General features: G+C 32.2%; 1 protein-coding gene across 1 annotated transcript; it reads left to right on the forward strand.

The window, feature by feature from the left end:
- Nucleotides 1-4,727: 4,727 nt before the first annotated feature.
- On the forward strand, nt 4,728-16,012 carry LOC139501601 (uncharacterized). Its single transcript, XM_071290714.1, has 7 exons — nt 4,728-4,922; nt 5,259-5,501; nt 8,138-8,268; nt 8,780-8,867; nt 9,684-9,797; nt 11,229-11,371; nt 15,933-16,012. Exons 1-7 carry the CDS (start codon nt 4,865-4,867, stop codon nt 15,939-15,941), a joined length of 786 nt encoding a protein of 261 aa, XP_071146815.1. The 5' UTR covers nt 4,728-4,864; the 3' UTR covers nt 15,942-16,012.
- The last annotated feature ends 11,370 nt before the right edge of the window (nt 16,013-27,382 follow it).

Raw genomic sequence — 27,382 nt, forward strand, 5'->3', positions numbered from 1 at the left:
TATGACTTTTGAACACCGGTATACAACTGTTTGCACTTTATTTAACTTTTACACTCATAATGCGTAAGCATGATTATACAATCGTGTGTTATTAATCATCTGGTGCAAAGCAATTTCAACATTAATGTTATTAATTATTTTTCATTGATTAAAATGTAACGCTGTTTATCTATAATACAACACCATATTATGTTGATCATTGTTGCTTCGTTAAAATGTTATCGGCGGAAAAAAATATAAATTCATTTACATTTAATAAATTATCCATACCAAAATTGTTGAAACCAAATAAATCGTAAATTACAAGTAAACAAGATGAGGACATGAATTTTGTTCAGTGTTTATTTGTAACCTTTATCTGTACATTTATTATTCCTTTTCAATTAATATCTTTTAACATTGGTTACCTTGCTGTCTAAATTTTTTTGTTCTAATTAAAGTCACTTTATATGTTAAATTACTAAAGATACATATATAATAGAAGACATTATTTCTTGTTCTTTTTTTTATTTTTACTAATATAAAATTATATCGGCAGACAAAAATAGTAGCTTTTGCATCTTATCAATTAAGGTAACACAATACAAAGATTTGTTCACTCCCAATCAGACAACTTTAAACTGATGTAAATTCTTTCATCCTTCTTTATATTTTATAAATGAGGTACCAAAAGAAAGAAGAAAGATTAATCTTTCAAATTGTGATAATTTCATTATGACATAGTTATTACATAATCAATTGTTATGTAATTAGTTCCTATATTGTGATATCCACACTTGAATGAATTTAGAATCTTTGTTTTTCATAGCATCCCAAAATATTTTATAGATTCTTGTACAACACAACTTGACCTCCAAAACTGTGTCTCAGATTTCCAAAAACATCAATAGAACAAATTTTATACCACATTGAATTTAGTGATCTCTTTAATGAATTGATGTTGCAAACTTCATTGAAGATTTATGAGAGAATGAAATACAATGGGAAAAATCCGAGACACAGTTTTGAAGGTCAAACTGTGTTGTGCAAGAATCTATAAAATATTTTGGGATGCTATGAATAACAAAGAAGCTAAATTCATTCAAGTGTGGACATCACAATATAGCAACTAATTACATAACAATTAATTATGTCATAATGAAATTATCACAATTTAAAAGATTATTCATTCTTCTTTCTTTTGGTACCTCATTTATAAAATTTAAAGAAGGATGAGTGGAATTACATCCGTTTAAAGATGTCTGATTGGGGATGAAAAATCTTTGTATTGTGCTATTTCGAAGATAAATAAAACCAAGTAATTTAAAACATGAAGCACAGCAAGTCAATATGATGTGGTCTGACTTTCAAAACTATCTCGATTTTATTTTTAAATTATTCGAGATATATTTATAATTTTGTTAAAACAGTCATCAGAAATAACCAACACTGTCACGTTTAAATGTTTTTTTTTCTCTAAAAGTTGTTTATGTGTGAGGTTAGAAAAAGAGTTCGTCATGTTATTGTAGGAAGATTATTACTTCTTAACATCAGCAACAAATTGCATGGGCTACATCAATCGTCACAACTCGGCCAATTCCGTACAAGAGAGTAACGGATTCCCCCGAGGATCGCCGATTGGGGCTACATACGCCGAACAAATGACCATACGGATTCACCCGAGGATCGCCGATTGGGGCTACATACGCCGAACAAATGACCTTCCGGTGCACATGGTTCGCTCACAGTATTTTAGCGGCGTTTGGGTGTAAATTAGTCTTTACTTTTTCTATGTAGTATTTTGTCCGACGTTGGGTCTAAATTCTGTTAGCGATGCTGTTATCCTTTTTTTGTAGTATCCCAATTGTACCTTCTTATTTGTTTTTCAGTAATATATTTATTTATACTTGTACATGAAATAATGCACAGGCACAATTGTCTAACGTGACGGTACCCAAATTGTACCTATTTAGACATTTTTTGTTCACCCACGTATAAAAAATGAACCTGACTTAAGTTTCCAGTTTTGTGTTTATTTTGCCGATGTGTCATTATTTACTAAATGGTCACAGCAATTTAATTTTGAATCCGTATTGAATCATAGAAAAACGGATTTGAACCGACCTCCGAACGATAAATAATTCTATAAACAGAAGTAACCAAATTGTATTCTTGCTTCAATTCACATTTTTTTCTCTAAAAGTTGTTTATGTGTGAGGTTAGAAAAAGAGTTCGTCATGTTATTTGAGGAAGATTATTACTTCTTAACATCAGCAACAAATTGCATGGGCTATATCAATCGTCAGACCACATCATATTGACTTGCTGTGCATTTTTTTGCTGTGCTTCATGTTTTAAATTACTTGGTTTTATTTATCTTCGAAATAGCACAATACAAAGATTTTTCATCCCCAATCAGAAAAAATCGAATAATAGATGTTTTTTTTTATTTCATCAAATATTTAAACAAAAATGACATAAGTCCATGCTTACTATCAATTTTTTAATAAATTGTAGCATATCTAATTTGCTCATTTTCAAAAGATTACTTTTTATAAACGTCTCGTGGCGACGTTTTCGTAAATTTACTCTTTCCTGTAAAAGCTTCATCTGTTGATATATACTGTAAACGTTTTGTGTATATTCAAATATATTTACTTTTGTTGAAAGACGTGTATAATGTCAAATCATAAATATGCCAATTGTTTAGTCTCAAAGAAAACTTGTAAGATTTCAGCGATTTTTGTTGAATAGGTGCTATTTGGGTACTCGGTACAATTTGGGTACTGTGACTGATAATTGTTTGTCAATCTGGTGCAGTACAACTTATACCGTTATTTTTCTAATAATATCATTGATTAATTGTTCTGTTGTATTTACAAGAAATTTAATGTTTTTAATCATTTAAGCATTGATTAAATGTACTGTAATATTTAAATGAGATGAAAGTTGTCAATTTGTGATGTATTAACATGTTTGTTAAAAAGTACAAAATATATCGAAATGTCATTATTTCATTGGACACCCAACATTCATAAAGTACTATAAAAATCTACAATTTCCGATTTCTTGCGTCAAATACAGTTTTGCAGAAATCAACGTTCACATAATTTGACAATTACATCTGCAAGAGCACTTACATTCTGTAAAACGCATTGAGCAAATAACTATTCAGATTTATGATTTGTTTCTACAGACGAAAAGAATATTGGTCAAAAGGACTATCACATTAGTTGCGTTGCATATAGAAAATGAGATAAATGAATAACATTTTTTTTTGCACTTCGGTGTTCTTGTTGTTCCTTTCTTTTCTTCTTATAGTCGATGTATTTCACTTGTTTTGGTTAGTAAGCTTGATTTGTTTTTTCTCAATCGATTTATGACTTTTGAAAACTGGCCGTATACAACTGTTTGCACTTTCTTTATACTTTAACCCACATAATGTCTAGGCCCGATTATATAATCGTTTGTTAATGATCATCTGGTGCAGAATTACTTGTACCATTAATGTTTTTAATTATTTCTCATTGATTAAAATACACTGCGTTGTTGAAAAGAAAATTTAAGTATAAAAGGGCAAAGTAAATATGAGTACCAATACTTATTCAAAACAGGAAAAGATACTGAAGGGCGAATTAACAAATTCAGGTCGGGAAATAAACTTATCCCCGACTTAGTATATTTCTAGGATTTTGATTTGAAAACGCACGTCGTTACAAAACCTATAGCCCCTGTGTGTTGCTAAAACATTTCAGCGGACGTTGCTTACCTACCCATTACAGCGGGGAACTTCACACGCGTTTTCCTTAGTATCATTGTTGTTCCTTATGATATATTGAATTCTGTAGATTATCCATGTTGTCTGTTTATTTAGATACTTAATCCACTAACGATTTAATCTTATTATTTCGATTATTCGTATATACTCATTTTTGTAAATACATCACTATGCTGCCACATTGTCAATGAATAGGACTACTGACCTAGCTACGCAAATAACCCACGTTGACGTCACACTGTCTATGCTATAACTCTAACAACATTGAGCGCTTAATTCGGTACATTTCAGTTTCTCTCTGTCTAGATTAAAACATCTTATATATGTCTACCTGTAGGGTTCTAACAAAGTTCGTACACTACCCCCCGTCAAAAATATGTCAATTTCCCAAATTTCAATAAAATATATTTAAAAGATGGAAAAAAAGTTGCTTTCACGTTTTTACTTGTTTTTTTTATTTGAATAAAGGTGTTCCTGTTGTTCCTTTTTTCCCTCTTAAAGTTGATTTTATTCACTCGGTTTCAGTTAGTAAGCCGGATTTGGTTTTTTCTCAATCGATTTATGACTTTTGAACACCGGTATACAACTGTTTGCACTTTATTTAACTTTTACTGTAAACGTTTTGTGTATATTTAAATATATTTACTTTTGTTGAAAGACGTGTATAATATCAAATCATAAAAATGCCAATTGTTTAGTCTCAAAGAAAACTTGTAAGATTTCAGCGATTTTTGTTGAATAGGTGCTATTTGGGTACTCGGTACAACTTGGGTACTGTGACTGTCAATCTGGTGCAGTACAACTTATACCGTTATTTTTCTAATAATATAATTGATTAATTGTTCTGTTGTATTTACAAGAAATTTAATGTTTTTAATCATTTAAGCATTGATTAAATGTTCTGTAATATTTAAATGAGATGAAAGTTGTCAATCTGTGATGTATTAACATGTTTGTTAAAAAGTACAAAATATACCGAAATGTCATCATTTCATTGGATACCCAACATTCATAACGTACTATAAATATCTACAATTTCCGATTTCTTGCCTCAATTACAATTTTGCCGAAATCAACGTTCACATAATTTTTATTACTTGAATTGAAATGAAGATTCAGTGTGTAGCTGCATTACTTTGCTTGCTTATGTTTTTACATTCAGAAGGTAAGTGTTCGATTCGATTGTTTTATAAGATCTGTTATAAGTATGATAGTCAGTTCCCGCAACTAGGAATAAAAAAGAGGAAAACTCAAACGTACAATTATGTTATTTTGCATATCAGCATAATTATATACTTATATAAGATATTTTTAATTAAAAAAACAAATTTTCATTTTTCAACATCTTGTTAAACATCAAATAAAGCATACAGTGCGATAAGGTCCTTATTTTGCAAAATTATCTATTGGAATCAGAATTTAAGAGCCAGTCATGCAATTGTAAAGTTAACATAACATTGAATCTCAATAGGTTAATTGTTCTGTCTAAAATTCATAATAGGAAAATACCGGGGCAGGGGTCATTACAGAGGATGGACCAGAGGGCCTTACAGAGGATTGACCAGAGGGCATTACAGAGGATGGACTAGAGGGCATTACAGAGGATTGACCAGAGGGCATAACAGAGGATGGATGACCAGAAGTCACTACACATCGAGTTACAATGGCCAATATGAACATGGTGGTAAAAGATACTATCATCACAAATACAAAAGCCAAGGTAACTCACCTAATTCGTGTGAAGGTAAGCATCAAATAATTTCATTAAGTATTAGATCTGTTATATAGACAATAACTGTTCAGTGTCTTTAGATATCAGCTGTATGTGTACGAGGCTAGGAAACAAGGTGTATGCGAGCTTTTATCGAGCTACTACACCTGTTTCGAGCCGAGTATAAATACAGCTGATATTTAAAGACACTAAACAGTTATTGTCGTTATCCTGCAATTAATTCTGTATATTTTTTGTGTTTTGAAAGACACAAAAACACATGTTTGCATTTATTTTCGATTTGAAATCCCTTGAGGCCCGTGTAGTTATACGATACAGTAATCACACATTTAGCTGAAGACGGGTTCGCAAACAAAACGAATTTCAATTGGTCAACAATTATACATCGCTCAAGGTGAATAATTATCTAACAACTAATTTCAACAGAAAAAACAAATAACAAAACATTGTCCAATTTGAAACAAGAGTGTACGAGTTTTCCTTCGTACGCTTCAGACTCGACATTCACTAAACATGCATGCTGAAATTGACATGTTTTTTTTTTGTTACACAATCATACACATTCAAGTTTTGAAATCGATAGTTGTCATCGTACAAAAGAGTGCTGTTCACGTGTGTATGTTATCAGAAAATTGGTGAGATTCTTATTGCTCTAAAGAAATATTTGAAAACAAACACTTTACAGAACGTATAAAAGAAATCGTTAATTCGCAATTAATACGTCATTGGAATGCAACTGCAATACACATTCTGAGGTCACGCAGGTTCATACAATACTCAGTCCGGCAATGGGCGGAGATTTAAACCGATATCTGTATAGTATAAAGATACCGCATAGCGATATCTGTAGGGTTGTATCTGTATAGTACCCAATTGCAGGATTAATACATGTATTTCGTTAATGAAGATTTAACATCTGATATAACTTGGTAAGAATATATTTTTGTGTGTTTATACCAACTTGATAAGAATAGACCAAAACTACATGCTGTTCAATCTGCATTCAGTATGATCATACTACATATATAACATTATGGCAGTTATCAATTAACGGCAACTATAAATAGATAACAATTAGGGAAATAAGTATACCAGCAGGAAGGTTACACAATTATACGGAAGCGTATTAGCGCCACACAACTTTTTTTTAATAGTTGTTCCTATATTTGCGTTATAACGCAAACATTTGCGTTATAACGCAAACATTTGCGAAATAACGCAAACCTTCGCGATATAACGCAAACCTTTGCGAATAGCGCAAACATCTGTTTTATTTTATTTCTTATTTAAAAATCAAAGGAAAGAGCAGTTATTAATTGAGGAGGCTGTATATATTAAAATTTATTACCTTTGTAGTGATTGCAAAGTAAAATGCTTGAATAATTAGAACATATCATTGACTAATATTGAGCAGAATAATATAAGAAGATTTGGTATGAGTGCCAATATGAAAACTCTCCATCTAAGTCACTATTCGTTAAAGTAAACCATCATAGGCGAAAGCAGCAAACTATAACGGTCCCCAAAACCGATATCCATGTTATTACTAGTATATATAATACAAAGAAAATTGAGAAAAATTCAGGTTTTACCGATAAAAAAAATCAACCCTGCTGATATAGCTATAACAGAATATAAATATACTTCGAAAGTAAGCTCTCGTTTGAGAGGTGTGTAAAGTTGGTTAGAAATAAGCTACCCTTTGGCAATAAATGTATAGAATGAAGATGTTTTATTAATAAAATTATGTTCTCTCCATTCAAATTGCTACCCAAGCATCTTACACATACTTCACTATATTGAAATGAAAATTCAATGACTTTCCATAAAAGAATCTTTAGATATCATATTCTGAGATTTATTCTTGCTTCAAAATTAAAAAAAAAAGTTTCCTTGTTAATTCATTTGAAAGCAGAAAGATCATTATGCTATTTGACTTGGAAGTTTAACAATTGTATGACATTGTTTTTTGATCTTTTAATTTAAATATGCCTATATACTACACTATATCTATTTTCTTGTTAAATTATAAACTTTTCTGATGCACTAATCAGTCTTAATTTATGTATAATTTCACTTCAAGTATTCCAGTATTCCAATGCATATTTATCATAATGATTTGGCCTTGTATGTATGTTTCTTTTTTTATCTACTAGTAAATCACAACCGAAATGAACGACAGACGGACATATATACAAAACTGAATGATTAATTAAAATCAAGATGTTTGCGTTATAACGAAAAGGTTTGCGTTATAGCGCAAAGGTTTGCGTTATTTCGCAAAGGTTAGCGTTATATCGCAAAAGTTTGCGTTATATCGCAAAGGTTTGCGTTATAAGGTAAAGATAGGAAGAAAAATATAAATAAAAATGCGTGGCACTAATACGCTTCCGTACAATTAGTTTTTTTGTTTTTTTTTTATAAACTTAGAAGTGGACCTTATGTATATATGTATATATAACTGTGACGAACACCAATTAATGAAATAATAAAAAGTTTTATGGTTCTTAACATTATTATTAAAGTGTCTTCTATTTCAGAAAAAAAGAAAAGTCTGAAAAAATGACTCTTCATCTTTAGTATGTTTTTGAAAATGACGATCAGCAAATGTGCAAATGAAATAAATGATTCTTTAATTATGTTTACAGCTCCCTGTAAATCTCTTCCAACGACATGTCCCGATGGATATACGAAACTCTTTGATCAAACTGTAAGCCAAAATTGTTACCTTTTCGGAGGGAATACTACGCTGAATTTTACAAGCTGGCATGTTGCACTTGTAAGTTTGTCAAATTATCCATATTACACCTGTTGCTTTGATAAACTTTCCTTCAGGTTTTTTTTTGCGTGTAATTTATCGTGTTGGTCTATTTGTCGTTTTTGAGTAATACAGAATGCGGTACTAGTATTCAATACACGGTGATACACTGATGCCTTTTTCATATTTGGAGTTCGTACAATTCACCAGTTTGTGCTTTATACCTTAGTATGTCTCTTTTTAATATATTTATGATGTTTAAACATCAACAAACTATTGTTACCTTAATTCAAATGCCTGTACCAAGTCAGGAATATGACAGTTGTTGTCCATTCGTTGGATGTGTTCTATTGTTTGATTTTGCCATTTGATTAGGGACTTTCCGCATTGAATTTTCATCGGAGTTCAGTATGTTTGTGATTTTACTTTTTATAATAACACTAATTTGAGAGGGTTTTTGAACGGTTAAGTATCCCTGAAAGGAAATATTTGTACCCTTTTAGTTGTAAATGTGCCGATCTCATATTTGCAGGCGAGATGCCTTAATACACCTGGTGCCTACTTGTGGATTCCAGAAACACCAGAAGAGGCCGAAGCAGTTAGAGTCAAATTCAACATAAGTAAATCTTTATAAATATTTATTTCACGAGCGTTTTTTGTTTGTTAAATAAGAATGTTATACATGTAGGATCCTCAAAATAAAAAAAAAAGATGACCAAAGGCATAACAAATAACAGAAAAATTAATTGACTAAACATGTTATCTTCAGGCAGATAATTAATTGATTACAAAAACATTTTTCTAATCCAGTGATAACATGGCTTACCATTCTTTCAATGTTGAACTGACAATTATAGAGTATCACAATAACACCATGATTTTCGATTTGCGTAGTTTTATTGGTTAATAATATTCGTCATTTCAACATGAACCAAAAACTTATTAAATCAATGTAGGTTAATATGACAGAAATATTCGAAAACTTAAATAGAAACAACAGCCAAACCAAACATAAAAACAAAAAAAAGGAATGAAAATCATGTGGTTTAGATGCTATTTTTTAATTAGTTGTATTTTCCATCTAATATAGACCATGAAACTTAACGGTGCGTCAGGCGTATTAAATTATAAGCCTGGTACTTTTTGATAACCATAGACAATGTGTAATATTCAATTTTAATTGAATATAGTTTTTATATGAGTCTTATTCAAGATATTGATCAGAAATGGGCACAAATATATGGTCTCAATATTCAAGTTCTGTTTCAGTGCCGGCATTTTTTATAAACAAATATACTGCAATACATTTTGTAAAAGAGTTAGAGATTCAAAATGAATGCAAAATATTTGCTTCAAATCTGATTTCGTTATGCATATGCAGATTTTTTTCTATAAAATTAATGATTAAATGTTGCCAATTTTATTTGCTCTTATAGTTGAAGACGACTTTGACGTATATACCGGTGCAAACAATCTAGCTGATAATAATACATACGTTTATGCAGTAACAAATGACTCATTTGATTGGGACAACCTTCCATTTGGAATAAGTATATATAGTTTACCATTTAAATAAAGATAATGTACAAGTATTCCATAAAAATAACCTCACTTTGACAACTTACTACACATATTCCTTTCTTAATTAGTTTCAATATAAGGATAGAGTGATTGCCAATTAGACTCCTCTGGATCAGTGACCAAAGGACGAGCATACAATCAACTACTGGTCAACTTCCTTCAATAATGAGCACAACTCGTATCGTATAGTAAGCTATACATTTAATTTGATTTTTGATGTTTAACGCCACTTTTAAGCACTGCCTTTCGGCTATTTCGTGGAGGTAAGGTTTTTTTTTGGTGGAGGAAGCATATATATATACCCTTTTTTGCTGCTCTGGATGTTTATCCCTAAATGGAATATGTAAACGAACAAAATGAAAAAATAATCCATTGTTAATACACATCTATCATTTTTGCTTCAATCTCAATATAAAAAGACAGTGATTGCCAATTATAAACTGCAGGACGAGCATGACATCAATTACTTGTCAACTTATGTCCTTCAATAATAAAACTCGTACCGTATACTACGCTATACAAAACAGTGGCATTGAAAATGTGAAACATGTCAAAAAGAAAAAAAAATCCCTTTATGTATGTTGAAAAAAAATAAAGGAAAACAAAAATAATGAACAGCAAACAACAATAACCCTTTTTTTTATAGGTTCCAGACTTTGAACATGCGCATAAAGAATGTGGTGAATAATGGGGTGGAGCTATACATTTTTTAACACTTAACCTTCTTCTCTCCGGTGCAGAGATCATATCCGTTCCGTTCAATACTTAGATATACTACACTCAATATGTTTTGTGTTTACCTTCATATTTGGCGAGAATCCTAGTTGAAGCAGATAAATTTCACATTCCTCCATAATTGCCACATTACTCAAACCTTCCGCTTAAACATTTTCGGCAGTCCCTGGTAGGTGATGTATTGGGCATCGAACTTTGTAGAAAACACCGAACTCTTGTCGGTCATGAGTCAAAAAAGACAATGTATGGCATATTAAGTGCACTATTGCGGAGCATGTATGGAACAAATATGAACTCTGCGCCGGAAATTGTTAACCTTCCTCTCACTTATCTTCTCTAGTACTCTTGACATATGGTCTTCCCTTCACTTTATTATAACTAAATACTAATTTGCACTATCCCTGATTAAAATACTTTATAATCCATTATAACTTAGCTCGTATATATTTTTGTTTCATGGCCAAATGAAGCACGCCTCCAGGTGCGGGAACTTCTCGTTTTAAAACCAATTGGTGGCATTCGGCTGTTAACTGCTCTTTGGTCGGGTTGATGTCTTTTTGACATATTCCCCATTTCCATTTTCAATTGTATACGTTGATCCCCATTGTGACTTGTAAAGAAAGGATTTTTTCGATAATTTATTCTGATCTGGGTTTTTTTTCCAGAAGATGGAGTCAACGGCCTTGAAACCTCAAATGGCTGTTTCGAATTAGAATTCAAATTTTATGAAAACGGGACAGCTTTTTTTTCATGGGATTCTGATACATGTGGTGAAGAATCCGAGGCATATATTTGCGAATTTCCAATTGTAAGTTTAAATTAAACAAATATAAAACTATGATCTAAGATTTTTAATATTTCTTAGGTCTACATTTATTTGTTAATACGTGACTCCGAAACCAACCTTTACAGTTCGTACACACAGAATGGATGAGATCATCGTATGTGATTTTCGGTTTCGATATTGAGTTCACAAGATGGAAGACAGATTGTATATCCCTGACCATGTGGTCCTGACATGATATCGTTAACTACTAGATGATAAGCATTGTGTACATTGTATATCAAAGAAGAAAGGCTGGTCTGGTTTTTATTACATCATTGCAATTCGCCGTTTCAGAATCTAATGCAGCCTGGGTAATATTTTCAAAAGTGTACACCAAAACGTCCTGATTGGTTAAAAATGTCAGGAACAATGGCAATTTAACCAATGAAGTGACGTTATTTTCATTTTGGGGTACGAACAATGAAATTACCCATGATGCTTAAGATTCTGAAACGGCCAATTACTATTTAACACTTTGATGATTTTATCGTCCGTCTGAATAACTTCGGAGTTGCAAAGTTTTACATGTTTTAGAATAGATAATCACACGTCAAGTTCATGTATGTGGATGTTTAAGTTGTTGTCGTTTCATTTTGTTCTAGTTATAGTTTGTCTTTGTTTTCTTTCCTTCATAATTTTAGCTTTTTTTTCTTTTATACAAACTTTCGATAAAACCTCGTTTGCAAAAAGTCAAATGCAGCTTCTTTTTATATTGAAGCATATGCTCATTTCAGCAAGTCGATAATGAGTGTGTCATTGGCTCGAGGCCAAACGTTTTGATATTTGTAAAGAGAGCGAGAGTGATCAAAGAGATATTCAAAGTCATAAGTTGAAAACAAACTGACAATGCCATGTCAAAAACGAAAACAACGAAAATGCAAACATTACAAAAAACATAACAAAGAAAAAAACGACAGAGCAACTAGAACTCCTCTAAAAACCGAGGATAATCTCAAATGTTCTGGAAGGGTAAGCAGAAAAGACAACCGAGGATAATCTCAAATGCTCTGGAAGGGTAAGCAGAAAAGACAACCGAGGATAATCTCAAATGCTCTGGAAGGGTAAGCAGAAAAGACAACCGAGGATAATCTCAGATGCTCTGGAAGGGTAAACAGAAACCACAACCGAGGATAATCTCAAATGCTCTGGAAGGGTAAGCAGAAACCACAACCGAGGATAATCTCAAATGCTCTGGAAGGGTAAGCAGAAAAGACAACCGAGGATAATCTCAAATGCGCTGGAAGGGTAAGCAGAGAAGACAACCGAGGATAATCTCAAATGCTCTGGAAGGGTAAGCAGAAAAGACAACCGAGGATAATCTCAAATGCTCTGGAAGGGTAAGCAGAAAAGACAACTGAGGATAATCTCAAATGCTCTGGAAGGGTAAGCAGAAAAGACAACCGAGGATAATCTCAAATGCTCTGGAAGGGTGAACAGAAACCACAACAGAGGATAATCTCAAATGCTCTGGAAGGGTAAGCAGAAAAGACAACCGAGGATAATCTCAAATGCTCCGGAAGGGTAAGCAAAAACCACAACCGAGGATAATCTCAAATGCCCTGGAAGGGTAAGCAGAAAAGACAACCGAGGATAATCTCAAATGCTCTGGAAGGGTAAGCAGAAAAGACAACTGAGGATAATCGCAAATGCTCTGGAAGGGTAAGCAGAAAAGACAACCGAGGATAATCTCAAATGCTCTGGAAGGGTAAGCAGAAACCACAACCAAGGATAATCTCAAATGCTCTGGAAGGGTAAGCAGAAAAGACAACCGAGGATAATCTCAAATGCTCTGGAAGGGTAAGCAGAAAAGACAACCGAGGATAATCTCAAATGCTCTGGAAGGGTAAGAATAAAAGACAACCGAGGATAATCTTAAATTCTCTGGAAGGGTAAGAAGAAAAGACAACCGAGGATAATCTCAAATGCTCTGGAAGGATAAGCAGAAAAGACTACCGAGGATAATCTCAAATACTCTGGAAGGGTAAGCAGAAAAGACAACCGAGGATAATCTAAAATGCTCTGGAAGGGTAAGCAGAAAGGACAACCGAGGATAATCTCAAATGTTCTGGAAGGGTAAGCAGAAAAGACAACCGAGGATAATCTCAAATGCCCTGGAAGGGTAAGAAGAAAAGACAACCGAGGATAATCTCAAATGCTCTGGAAGGGTAAGCAGAAAAGATGTATTAATACAACCAGTGATTATTATTTATGAACCATAAAGAGATGATTAAATAAGAAAAGAAAAAGGGCTAAAATTAAAAGACAACCCGAAAAGGAACCAGAGCAAGGCTTGAGGGAGGTGCATTCTTTTATATAAAATAGTTTTCAAAAGCCTGTAACAGAAGCATATTGTTTAATGTCAGACAATAATCTAATCGTTGCTACCAGGATTGAAATGTGTGTACGTCAGACGCGCGTTTTATCTACAAAAAACTCATAAGTGATACCGTCGTCACACATCAGCGTATAGAACCGACTTATGCCGGGCGTGATTAAAAGCCCTGAACACTGCCAATACGCTTGTTATTTTGGACGCAGTCAACTTGTCAATCCCATCTGTATCGTATGCACAGTGAGCTTTAAATGTGTTTAGGACGAAGGAGAAGCTTACATAAGCATTTATTGGGGGTTCACATAAAAGAGGGACGAAAGATACCAAAGGGACAGTCAAACTCATAAATCTAAAACAAACTGACAACGCCATGGCTAAAAATGAAAAAGACAAACAGAAAAACAATAGTACACATGACACAACATAGAAAACTAAAGAATAAACAACACGAACCCCACCAAAAACTAGGGGTGTTCTCAGGTGCTCCGGAAGGGTAAGCAGAGCCTGCTCCACATGTGGCACCCGTATATTGTATATGGTAACCTGTGTAGTAATTATTTAGAAAAACTTCCCTGGGAATCAATATCATGACAAAAATATCACCTTTTTGTTGTAATTTAAAAAAAATAAAATTAAAAAAAAATCTTAAAGTTGTTAAACCACAAGTTAAAAAAAACGAAAAAAAAAAAAAAAAACGAAGGGGACTTTTGAAATTACAGTATTTAATACGCAATATGTAAATCATTGAAATCGGTAACTTATGTTGACATATGTCTGGCGTTAGTTTTACGCAGATGATGTGCACGCTACGAAGAAAACGTCCCTTGAACGTCCATGTATTTGAGACGCGTATCGGTGGTACCTGAGACGATAATCTGTGTTTCCGCGTGTCTGGCACGTGTTATCATGAGGTGTTATAACTACTTCTGGATACACTGAACTTGGTCTTTTAAATTCTCGAACATATACCACTTTAAATATCAGAGCAAGTTTTATTGAATGCCAACGATGATAGTCCGTCGGAAGGGGACGATGAATGCCTGAGAGAGCCTTATCTCTTAAGTTCATACTTTAATGTTAACAAGGGCTTATTTTCCAAAGGGTATCTTCCGACGAAAATTAATCGTAAGTTAATAGTATACTGAAATGGTCGTGACTATGACAATGTTTTTCTTGTCAGAATTTTTCTGAAATGAGTCACAGAGTTATAAAGTATTATGAATCATGACTTGGATTGTCTCTTGTTAACTGGATTTGTTTTCAAAAATGAATTAAAATTTCAAAAATCATTATAAGCAAGAGTGGATCCAGGGGGTGTAGAGCTCGTGCCCCCATTTTGATCGCCATAAAGGAAAACGAATAAAATCTCGTGTTGTTTTTACGATATAGGCCTACATCAATTTGTTTTATAAAATCGTTACTATATTTTTTCTTACTCGATCTGATCATCGTTATATATTCAATTGTCGGAAATAACACTCCTTTCAAATGTCGTGGATCCGCCTACCCTGATGTGTATGTTAGATGAGTCAGATATTTGAGTTAGGTTCAAGTAATGCCACACTGTCAAATTTGTTAATTAAGAGGTACTTCAAAACCTTTATCAACATGATAATTGTAATGCGACACACTAAACTACAAAACATGTAAATGAACTAAAATTTAGAAAAATACAAGACTAACAAGGGCAGAAGCTCCTGACTTGGAACAGGCTCAAAAATGCGGTGGGGTTAAAAAATTATCTTAACCCTCCCCTTATACCATTAGCCAATGCAGAATATAAAGTTTTAGATCAGACGGTTGTCAACATACAAGACCGACCTATCAAGTACACAAATGATATAATTATGACTTGGTCTAATGTCATACTACTATTAATTAATGTTTCCCTAATCGTAGCATAATTTAGTAATCTAATATCTAAATTTTATTTAAACGGGAAAACACATTATTTGATCTTTTAATTCAGTGTCCATTGGTTTTAGCATTTTTGTTTTGTTTTATACATTTGTTTATTAATACCGTTTTTAATGATATAAAATATAGAACGACCGACAAAAGTGGAAAATCTTCGTTACTACCGTACACGCCAATGGCGTACAAGAGCAGTTAGTAAGTAAGTAAAATATAGAAATCTACATAGATTGAATTATAAATTAGTTTTCTTTTATTGTTTTAATACTTCATAATAAAGCATGTTTTCTTTTACAGGCATCATAAAGTTAGTAGTCATGGAGTTCAATGAAGAGTACGATCTAAGTTTATTGAATAAAAATAATATCAATTTATAATATACAGTCATGTGTTCCGCATGTGATACAAAGGGAAGCCTCCCATATATAATTAATTTGTCCCTTCTGGGATTCTGATTCTGGAGCGATTTGCTGCTTTCACAACAGTCAAATCGGAAAATTGCTCCAAACTTACGTTTGTTATCATACATAGGAAGATGTGGTGTGAGTGCCAATGAGTTTGTCTTCCTATATGTATGTCTGTCAATTCCTCGATGTCGGACGATTAAACCGATTTCAATGATTTACATATTGCATATTAAAAACTGTAATTTCAAAAGTCCCCTTCGGTTTTTTTTCGTTTTATTTAACTTGTGGTTTAACAACTTTAAGATTTTTTTTTAAGTTTATTTTGTTAAAATTACAACAAAAAGGTGATATTTTTTTCATATTGATTCCCAGGGAAGTTTTTCTAAAAAATTACTATACAGGTTACCATATACAATATACTGGTAACACATGTTGATCAAGATCTGCTTACTCTTCCGGAGCACCTGAAATCATTCCCTTTTTTTTGGTGGGTTCGTATTGCTTAGTCTTTAGTTTTCTATGTTGTGTCTTGTGCACTTTGATTTGTCTGTTTGTCCTTTTATTTGTTAGTCATGGCGTTGTAAATTTATTTTCGATCTATGAGTTTGACTGTCCCTCTGGTATCTTCAGGCCCCCTTTAATGACAATAAATATCAACAATGACCAGTAATTTCAAACAAAATTATACGAACAAAAAATCGTGTCTTATTTTTATATGTAATTGACTATAACATTATAAATCCTTGTTTAACAGGGAGATAATAATTTCAGGTTTTTCTTGTCATTACATATTTTGCAGATAATACTTCTTATGTGTAGCGATTTCTCAAGTACACACCTTTTTTCTCTTTAAAAACGATCCCTTACTTTATTTCCAAATAAATTGTTCTCATTTTCCTCAACTCATTATTACATACTAAGAGTTAAAAACGTTAATCGATATCACTGAAACATGTGTTTTGTTTATTATAAAAACTTATAGCAGTAGAAGAAAAAGTCCAACTACTTGTCCAATTGTTGTTTGTGTTTTGTTTAATTACTGCTTCGATATTAAAATATAAAAATATTGAATAAGTCAGGATTACGATTACTGTTAAAACTCCTGTTTGATGTGTTTGAGATTTTTACCCGCCATTTACTTCGGGACTTTCCGTAAAGAAATTTCCTCGGATTTTTTTTATCATTTTACTTTTCACAGGTTTTTTCACGACATTTATGTAATTACCAGATAAATTAGTGTTGTTTTATTTATATCCCGAAGTAAATGGCGAATAAAAATCTCAAACACATCAAACGAATGAATAACAGATATCGTATTACTGACTTGTAATATATAGGAGTATGCAATATTTTCAATGTTTTAAATGGACATCAAAGCAGTAATTAAACAAAACACAAACAGCAATTGGACTTTATATTCCAGTGTATAAGTTTTTGTTATAAACAAAACACATAGTTTAGTGATATCGATTAACGTTTTTAACACTTAATATGTAATAATAAGTTGAAGAAAATCAGAACATTTTTTTTAAAATAAAGTGAGGGTAACAATGATAATTGTTTATAGGTTTTAAAGAGAAAGCTGTGTACTTGAGAAATCTTTATACATAAGAAGTATTATCTGCAAAATATGTAATGACAAGACTAACCTGAAATTATTATTTCCCTGTTTAACAAGGATATATAATGTTATAGTCAATTACACGATCTTTGGTTGGTATAATTTTGTTTGAAAATTGACAGGTCATTGTTGATATTTATTGTTATTTTCGCGATGGAGGGTCGATGGTAGTGGATCCTTAACCTTGGCAAGCAAAGATGTGATTACTATAAAGTGGAGGAAACCCGAACGAGTTTATAAAACACAACATAGAAAAAAATATCAACTGGTGACGTCACGATCAAACAAAAGAGAATCGGATTGTGACATCGACAACTATGATATATATGTGGTCATATGTAACAAAAATATCACACAACAGTCAACCAACGCGTCGTGAAGTCTGTAAATCAATCAAATGGATGTTTGTTAAAGGGGGGCTAAAGATACCAGAGGGACAATATAACTCATAGATCGAAAATAAAAAAGACAGACAAATCATAGTGCACAAAACACAACATAGAAAACTAAAGACTAAGTTACATGTACCCATCAAAAAAGTGGATGATTTGAGGTGTTCCGGAAGGGTCAGCATGTCTTGATCATGTGGCACCCGAATACTGTATATTGTACCCTGTGTGGTAATTTTCGATGCATTCCTAGCACAGACAAATTTATTCTCAAAAGCTTTGTACCTTTAACAATGCTTTAGCTAGCTGTAAAACCAGGTGTTATCCACAATTTTCAACACAAGAAAATGCCTTTACCAAGTCAGGAATATGAAAGTTGGTATCAGTTCGTTTGATGTGTTTCAGCTTTTGATTTTGCCATTTGATGACAGACTTTCCGTTTCCTCGGAGTTCAGTATTTTTGTGATTTTAATCTTAACAATATTTTACGGCAATGCCTTTTCCTCAGTTGAAAAAAATTAAAATTTTTGAGAATAGGAGTTAATTTTTGATAACATATTATACCTATAAATCTATTTGTGTCTAAATTCTAACACAAAATTTGTTTCTCAAAATTTGTTAACTTTTAGAAAATCTAAAGTTTTTCTGCAGTTATTCCCTGGGAATCAATATGAAACAAATATCACCTTTTTGTTGAAATTTCAACTTAATAAAAAAAACTTTCTTAAAATTGTTAAAGAAAAAAAAAGAAACAAACGAAGGGGACTTTTGAAATTATTTAATACGCAATACATGTATGAAAATTATTGAAATCGGTTTAATTGTCCGACAAAGAAGAACAGACGGACATACATATAGCATGTATAGGCAGACAAGCTGATAACAAAAGTATTTTTATTTCTATATTTTACTTACTTAATGTCCTTGTACGCCATTGGCGTGTAGAGCAGTACCGAAGATTTTCCACTTTTATCGGTCGTTTTATATTTGATATCATTAAAAACGTTATGAATAAACAAATGTATAAAACAAAACAAAAAAGCTAAAATCATTGAATACTGAATAAAAAGATAAAATTATGTATATTCCCATTTAAATAAAAATTAGATATTAGATTACTAAATTATGTTATGATTAGGTAAAACAGTAATTAATAGTAGTATGACAGTAAACCAAGTCATAATTAAATCATTTGTGAAGTTAATAGGTCGGTCTTGTATGTTGACAACCGTCTTATCTAGAATATCAAGCCTGAATGTCGTGTCTCAAACGATTTAACTGAAATTTACTGTGCGTATTGCTAAGTGTTTTTTTTCAACACTAGCTAGAGGGGGAGGAGTAATTTTTTTTTAACTCCGCTGCATTTTTCCAACTGACCCAAGTCAGGAGATTCTGGCCTTTGTTTGTCTTGTATGTTTTTCTTTTTACATTTTAATTCATTTATATGTTTTGGAGTTTAGTGTGACGTCCATTTTCACTGAACTAGTATACAATTTTATTTAGGGTCAAGGTGAGAACCACTTCCGGGTGCGGGATCATCTTGCTGCGATGAATACCCATTGGTAGCCTTCAGTTGTTGCCTGCTCTTTGGTCGGGTTGTTGTCTCTCTGACAAATTCACCGTTCCCGTTTTTCAATTTTATTTGATAAAAAAAATGCGTGAAACTGAGGACATCAAACCTTTTGAATTCCAGTTTTCCAATACTTTTTTGTATGATATGAATTTACGTAATTAATCAAATTAGACTACACCATGGGGTCACCAATAAGAAATTTATAATGCAAAAGGCATTTAAAATAATGTTGGACCAAGAATTACAATGATCATGTTAATAAAGATTTTGAAGTACGTCTAAATAAAAATGTCTGGACTTGTGGCATTACTTGAACCTTATTCAAGTATCTGAATCATTTAACATAGATATAGGAAGATGTGGTGTGAGTGCCAATGAGACAACTCTCCATCCAAATAACAATTTATTAAAGTAAACCATTAAAGGTCAATGTACGGCCTTCAACACGGAGCCTTGGCTTACACCGAACAACAAGCTATAAAGGGCCCCAAAATTACTAGACAAGTGTAAAACCATTCAAACGGGAAAACCAACGGTTTGATCTATATACCGCCTCAAAAGAAGATACAATTTAGTTATGTTTTAATTTGCTAATGACAAAATCGATATTAGTGCCAATGTAAACTATATTCAGAGATCTAATTACAATATTGGTACGATAACCCTTACTTATAAGTTTGTTTAAAGGTTCGATGAGTTTACATGGATCTCATAGTGATTTCCTCGCTTTAAGTAGAATAGTACCGTAAAATTTAGAATGTTAAATACCATTTGTAATAAGTTTCCTGCAGGTACGGGCCAAAGAATTTAGTAAAAGTTTTAAGTAATTTATGGTATCGAAATCCCTGACACAATAATTTCCCCGTGATGCATTGATTACGTTCATTAAATTCTATGACATCAGAACACACACGGACATACCGACCAGTTGGGATATATAAACACCATATGATGGAGCCAAAGGCACAGCACCGTCTAAAAAAAGAAAACTAACAATAGGAAATGAAAAATCGTCTCTTTTGTCGTAAATTTTAGTATGTAGTTTCCCATTAGCAATTGAAATGTCTAAATCTAGAAAAGGACAACTGCTGCTGTTTATGTTAGATTTAGTTAAAGTAAGTTCTTTTTGGTAAATTTCGGAAGTATATTTAGAGAACTCTGGATTATTCAACGAAAACATATCATCCTGATAACGGTAGGTATTTTTGAATGTATCAACCAAATATAACAATGATGGGTCTTTACTGAGTTTAGTCATAAACTGAGATTTATAGCAATATAGAAATAAATCTGCTATTAAAGAGACACAGTTAGTGCCCATAGGAATACCTACTACCCGACGATACACTTTATCGCCGAAACGTACATAAATGTTATCTAGCAGAAAAGTTAAAGCTTCAATCCAATCCTCACATTTTCAGTAAGTGTATCTAGCATACTTTCCTTTTTCGTTACAAAAAAGGCTTTAAACGAGTTACAGCAAATAAAATTACAATGAGATTTTTCGAAAGACAATTTTTATAAAATACAAAAACTTTTTCTTTATAAGATTGTGTGGAAGTGTAGTGTACAGAGTAGAAAAATCATAACTGTCAACAGAATTATAAGGACCATCAAAAGCATGTATTTTATCTAAAACCTCTAAACAATTTTTAACACTCCAAAAATAGTTAATACCCATTATTTTCGTAAGCTTTATTACAAAAGTTAATAACCAGTTCTTTGAGAGTAGTAAAGGAGGTTGTTAGAAGTACTGATAGATAAGTATTAAAACACTTACTCGATGCGGAGATGAAACGGAGTTTAAATGTTTTTTTTATTAATTTTGGTAACCAGTACATGGTAGGGACTTTCAAATGTTCGGAAGATGCTTTAAGCTGGGTAGTTGTAGTGTTATGCTTGTTAACTCTTGTTGACTCTCTGTACTGCGCACGGACCTGAATGTAGACAAATTGATAATTTCGTTTTGAAGAACTTCCGTGTAGTATATGATTCACACCACCACTACATTATTGGCTGCCTTGTCTTCCGGTACGAACACAAACCGCTCTGCAAATACCTTGAGTTTATTTTCTATTCTAGAAATGGGAATATCATGGTTCCTTTTATTAATTTCAGAATTGTTTTCTAAATGAGATATTCGAATATTAACAGTATTCATAATTTTATTCAAATAACTGTCTAAAGATTTTTTATCAGATTGTTCACGTTTGCACCAATTTTTACAGCAGACAGACGTCTTTAATGACCTGACGACACTGTTTCCTATCTATTATAGATGGAGGATGTTATTTCGGTCCTTTCTTTAGAAAAGTTATGACCTCACGGTCTTCGAAGATGTTGAGGTCTCCTGTAAATACATGACCATAGGGAACTTATCTAAAACTAGATGTTTCGCAGTCTCAAGTGGAAGGAACATTATTTTCAATATTGACGTCTGCTAAAATTGACGTATAATTAAAAATCAAATTTCTGCTACATATCCGGGGCGGAAACACGACATTTTAAAGGGGGTGTTATTCCTGACAATTTAATATTTGACGCTGATCGGATAAAGGCAAAGAAAAAAATGAACGATTCTATTATAAAGTTTAATCTAGGCCTATATCGTAAAAAACATATGTTTTACGCCCCTTTGATCCACCACTGCTTATAATGATTTTTGAAATTTATTAAAACAAATCTTGTAAAAAAGAGGCTATCCAATTAAAATCGGGATCCATAATACTTTATAACGATGTGACTCATTTCAAAATAAAATCTGACGAGAAAAACCATTTCAGTATAAATTAAGATTAATTTTCGTTGTAACCCTTTGTAAAAAGAGCACAAATTTACTTTCAGAATATGCCAGCAGTCCGGACATTTCTATTATGTATTAAATACTGTTGTGTGTCATTTGTATTCATTCATAATTTACCATATAGTTGTAATTAATCCTGTTATTGTTTGATCTCTTATTTTTTTGCACTATTTGTATGTCATCTTTGTTATAAAGGATCATCATACTTCTTCAATTTGAGTTATGTTACTTAGTTTTAGCATTTATATAGTAAATTAGCCATAACAAGTTTATGTCAGTTTTCCTGTGGTAACTAAGGGACGACACATTGACATCTTTTCTGTTAAACCCTTCCAGAGCATTTTAGATCACCTTCGTATTGCTCCGTCTTTTTTTTCCTTTATTGTGTTTAGTGTACTGTTTGTATCTTCGTTGTTTTCGTTTTTGACATATCATTGTTTTCGACTTATGACTTTGAATATCCCTTTAATCACTCTCGCCTCTCTTTGCAATTATCAAAACATTCATTGTCGGAATTTGAAATGAGCATATTATGCTTCAGTATTAAAAGAAGCTACATTTGACTTTTTGAAAACGAGGTGTTATCGAAAATTCGTAAAAGAGAAAAAAATAGCTAAAATTATGAAGGAAAGAAAACAAAGACAAACTATAACTAAAACAAAAGAAAATGACACCAATTTAAACATGCATATAAATGAACTTGACGTGCGATTATTTACATAAAAATAAACATGTAAAATTTAGAACTCCGAAGTTATTCAGACCATAATGTCTGTTGGTTTTTGTTGACATATCGTTGTCAATATCATGGAATTTCATGCGACTGGCATACAAGTAAGAGGTTTAGCTAGCTATAAAACTAGGTTTAATCCACAATTTTCTACATAAGAAAATGCCTGTGCATACCAAGTCAAGAATATTAACAGTTTTTATCAATTCACTTGATGAGTTTGAGCTTTTGAGTTTTCTATTTGATTACGGACTTTCCGTTTTAAATTATCCTAAGAGTTTGGTATTTTTGTTATTCTTTTTTTTTCTACCTCATCCATTGATTCACTTGTTGAATATATCGAATAGGTAAGTTGAAATATATATAACCAAGTATAGACAATCAGTAGACAGTCAGGTTTCAGGTTTAAAATACCACATGAATAAGTAATGCGATCTTGACCCACTGTACAAACTCACAATCTGTACTTAAAAAGTTTAAATATCTCTTTGATTGATCGCTATACATAGCAACAATCACCACTGATTTTCCATTAAACATTTCTTTCTTTCTAAATTAGGAGTAATGTTTACTCTTAAAATTAAGATCGAATAAACTGGATATTTGATACCATCAGACATATTGTAAGGTAAATCAATGTAGAATTGGGTTATATGAGTTAATACTAATTTAAGGTGGTACCTAATATAACACTACACGGAGATAACTCTGTAAAGTTAGCTAAACGTTTTAATTACGTTGTGTTGGAAAAGGAATATTAAGCTTCTCAATGATCAAAATTGATGTTTGTCAAACTGCTATATAACCAGTGTAATTTTTCTGATAAAACGCTTGGTTCATTTGTTTTTGAATTTTTTATAATTTGTTTAAAAGGGTCAAAGTAAATACTTTGTCAAAATTTTATGAAAATTAAACGAGGCAAATTAATTTTAGGGAAAGTAGTGTTGGGTACCACCTTAAGGTTCCCATATATTTGTTATTACTTTCTATGTTTATCGATTATCATTGACAACATTGCCCCCCCCCTGGTGTCTCTGATAAGGGTAATATTAGTTACATAGTGTGCTAGTGACCTAATACGGTATATATGGGGTCAGTAAATTCCATATGGGGTGAGAGCGAAGCTCGAATCCCCATATGGAATTTACTGACCCCATATATACCGTATTACGTCACTAGCACACTATGTAACGAATTTATCTTACCGACTATCTTAACGTGTGAAATTAAGACTAGTGATTCTCAAAACGAGCAAGTCTTCAATACTGTTAGCGCTAAGAAAATACTTCCATTAATCCTACAAAAACAGATGCCAACAATAACGATTGTAAGGTTTAAATGTGTTTTATGAATTTGTTTCAATCTGAATCATCAATTTCTTCGTCTGTTGGAACTTTTAAGATTTTTTCTCAGTACCGTTTTGTTTTTTACAAAGGGACATAACACCATTACTAACCGTGTATTAAATAAGCCCCGCCCCCTTCTTACCTAATAAGGAATATAAAGGGACGTAACTCCACTACTAACCGTGTATGAGATAAACCCCGCCTCCCTACTAACCTAATATCAAATATACACGGTTTGCACGCGGACGCTTTTAACCAATCATATTCCTGGAAATGTATAGGAGGTAAGATAGTATGCCATATCTGTCCGCAATTCGTGGGTAAGTCACGATTTATAATTTATAATACAATCTAAACTGTCTCTGGTTTTTATTTAAGACTTATATCTCTAATTTGACATACGCAGTCATCTAAGTACCAGAATCTATTACAAATGAGACTATGTTAATTTTGATATTATCATTTCCCATACCGTAATTCTAGCTTCACCTATGATTTATTTATATCCAAACTTATTCAGTAATCAAGAGCTTACAGCTGCCATTAAAACTTGTGCCAGTGTCTGAGTAGAATGTTAATGAACCAGGGGTATGACATAGAAAGTCTCGTCCTTTTTCTATAAAAAGTTCATCGGAAGGTACCAATACCTTGTCCGTATCAACTTCACAAAAATACACGATGGTCTTGAAGTATAGATTCTGTGTATTGACGTTGCTTATCATTCTATTATGTGTCTTGATGATTATGACTTTTACTGTTATAATGAAATCAATTTGACGTTGCTCTAGCTGTACTTGTACATCCTGTCATTGTGTTATTGTGCCATGGTAAACTAGCATCTTAATAACGTGTTGTAGTATTCTTTTATTTGTCCTTAGGCATATTACTTTTACTGTTTACTCTATTTTTGGCGGTATCCGTTAGGTGTGGCTCTGAACTTATACTCTATATGTTATTGTGCTGTAGGAAATTTTGAAATTCTTGTTTTTTTCGATTTTGGATAATTTTTCTTGTCTATATAGATAAAGGAAGATGTGGTATGAGTGCTAATGAGACAACCCTCCATCAAAAAAACCTCACAGGCAAACAACCAATAACTTAAAATTAAAAGGGCATACACTACAAGCACGGGGACATATTCTACTGCATCCACATAGCACGAGTAACAAACCCTGCAGTAGATAGGTATATGAAGATGTGGTATGAGTGCCAATGAGACAACTCTTCATCCAAATAACCTCACAGGCAAACAACCAATAACCGAAAAATATAAGGGCATATATACATGCCTTTTTGTGTTTCTTTGTAATATATTTATTTGTTTTTACAGTGATTAAGATTAAACACATTATTGACTGCTGTACTTCTTTTTGACATGCTTATCTATTATATTTATTTGTTCACACATCGTTGTTAATATAATGAAATACAAATGATCGGTTAAGCTACATGTAGCTATAAAACCAGGTTGGTCGACCATTTTCTGTTCATCCGAAATGTCTAGACCAAGTCAATCCATTACTTTGATGTCTTTGAGCTTTTGATATTGACATTTGATTACGGGCTTTCCAATTTTGCTTTTCGTAGGAGTTCGGTATTTTTGTTTATTTTACTTTTTTCTACCTACTCCAATAATTCATTTGTTGAATATTTCGAATTTGAACTGGAAAATAGACACAACCCAGTAGACAATCATTTTTCTGTTTTATAATAACTTATGAGATCTTGACCCACAATCTGTATTTAAAAAGTTTAAATATCTTTTTTTTAATGATCGCTATACATAGCAACAATCACCACTGATTTTCTTTTACATTTGTTTTTCTAAATTTAGAATAATAGTTACCCTTAAAATTTAAAATTGAATAAACTGGATATTTGATACCAATATAAAATCAGGTAAATCTATGTAAAGGCGGTTGTGTGATTTAAAACGGTAATTAAAATAATACGACAGATAATTGAAGGGTTCCAATATATTTTTCATTACTTTCAATACTAATCGATAATTATTGACAACATTGCAACCCTGGTGTCTCTGATAATGTTATTCGGCCATTACTGTCCTCCACTCATGGGTATGTCATGATTAATATTTATGCTGTTTCTGAGCGTTTGACTGGGATTAAGTAAATATGTCTTTTAATATCTATTGGAATGTCCGTGTAATACATGGTCATTCATATAAATAACGTTTTGATGGTGCAAGATAATTAACATTTTCCGCCTTTAAAATTGTTTTTCTTCTATAAAAAAAAGCGATTTCAAACGGCTTTTATTTACCAAAATTTTTGTAGCAACTAATTGAAAACAATCACTTATTGATATTCTCTCTACAACTTTGTTCGTCTTATTTTGACGAATCCCTAGTTGTACCTCTAAATTCCTATAATTCCAGCAGTATCCGTTCAAACTGACAATCATAATCAAGTTTAGCATTCTTTACAGGTTAAATATTAGCTGGCCAGATTTTTTTATATTTAATATTTGAAGCCGGAGGCGTAGCTGAGGGTTTAAAATGTTCATAAAACATGACCAAGTATTATCTCTCCAATTTATAACATATTTACATCTTCGAGTGACATACCAAAAATAAGCCATTCTCTGTAAAAGTCAAATTTTGATATTAGCTTACTTTTTGTGTTAACAGGGAAAGTAAAATGTGTTTAAGTCATTTAATGGTAATTTCAACGAATGAAATGAGAGAAATGAGATAGGTTCGTGATAATAAAAAAAAATAATTATTCAAAAATGAACATTTTCTGCTGGAGGTACAAATTAATCTTGTATATATGATACTCGTTCGTTTTAAAAAGCTTACAATGTTGTATAAATCATCTTTTCTTAAATTACATAACTTTTAATAATGACAAAACTT

Source organism: Mytilus edulis, chromosome 13 (assembly GCF_963676685.1).
Source record: "Mytilus edulis chromosome 13, xbMytEdul2.2, whole genome shotgun sequence".
Taxonomy (NCBI): domain Eukaryota; kingdom Metazoa; phylum Mollusca; class Bivalvia; order Mytilida; family Mytilidae; genus Mytilus; species Mytilus edulis.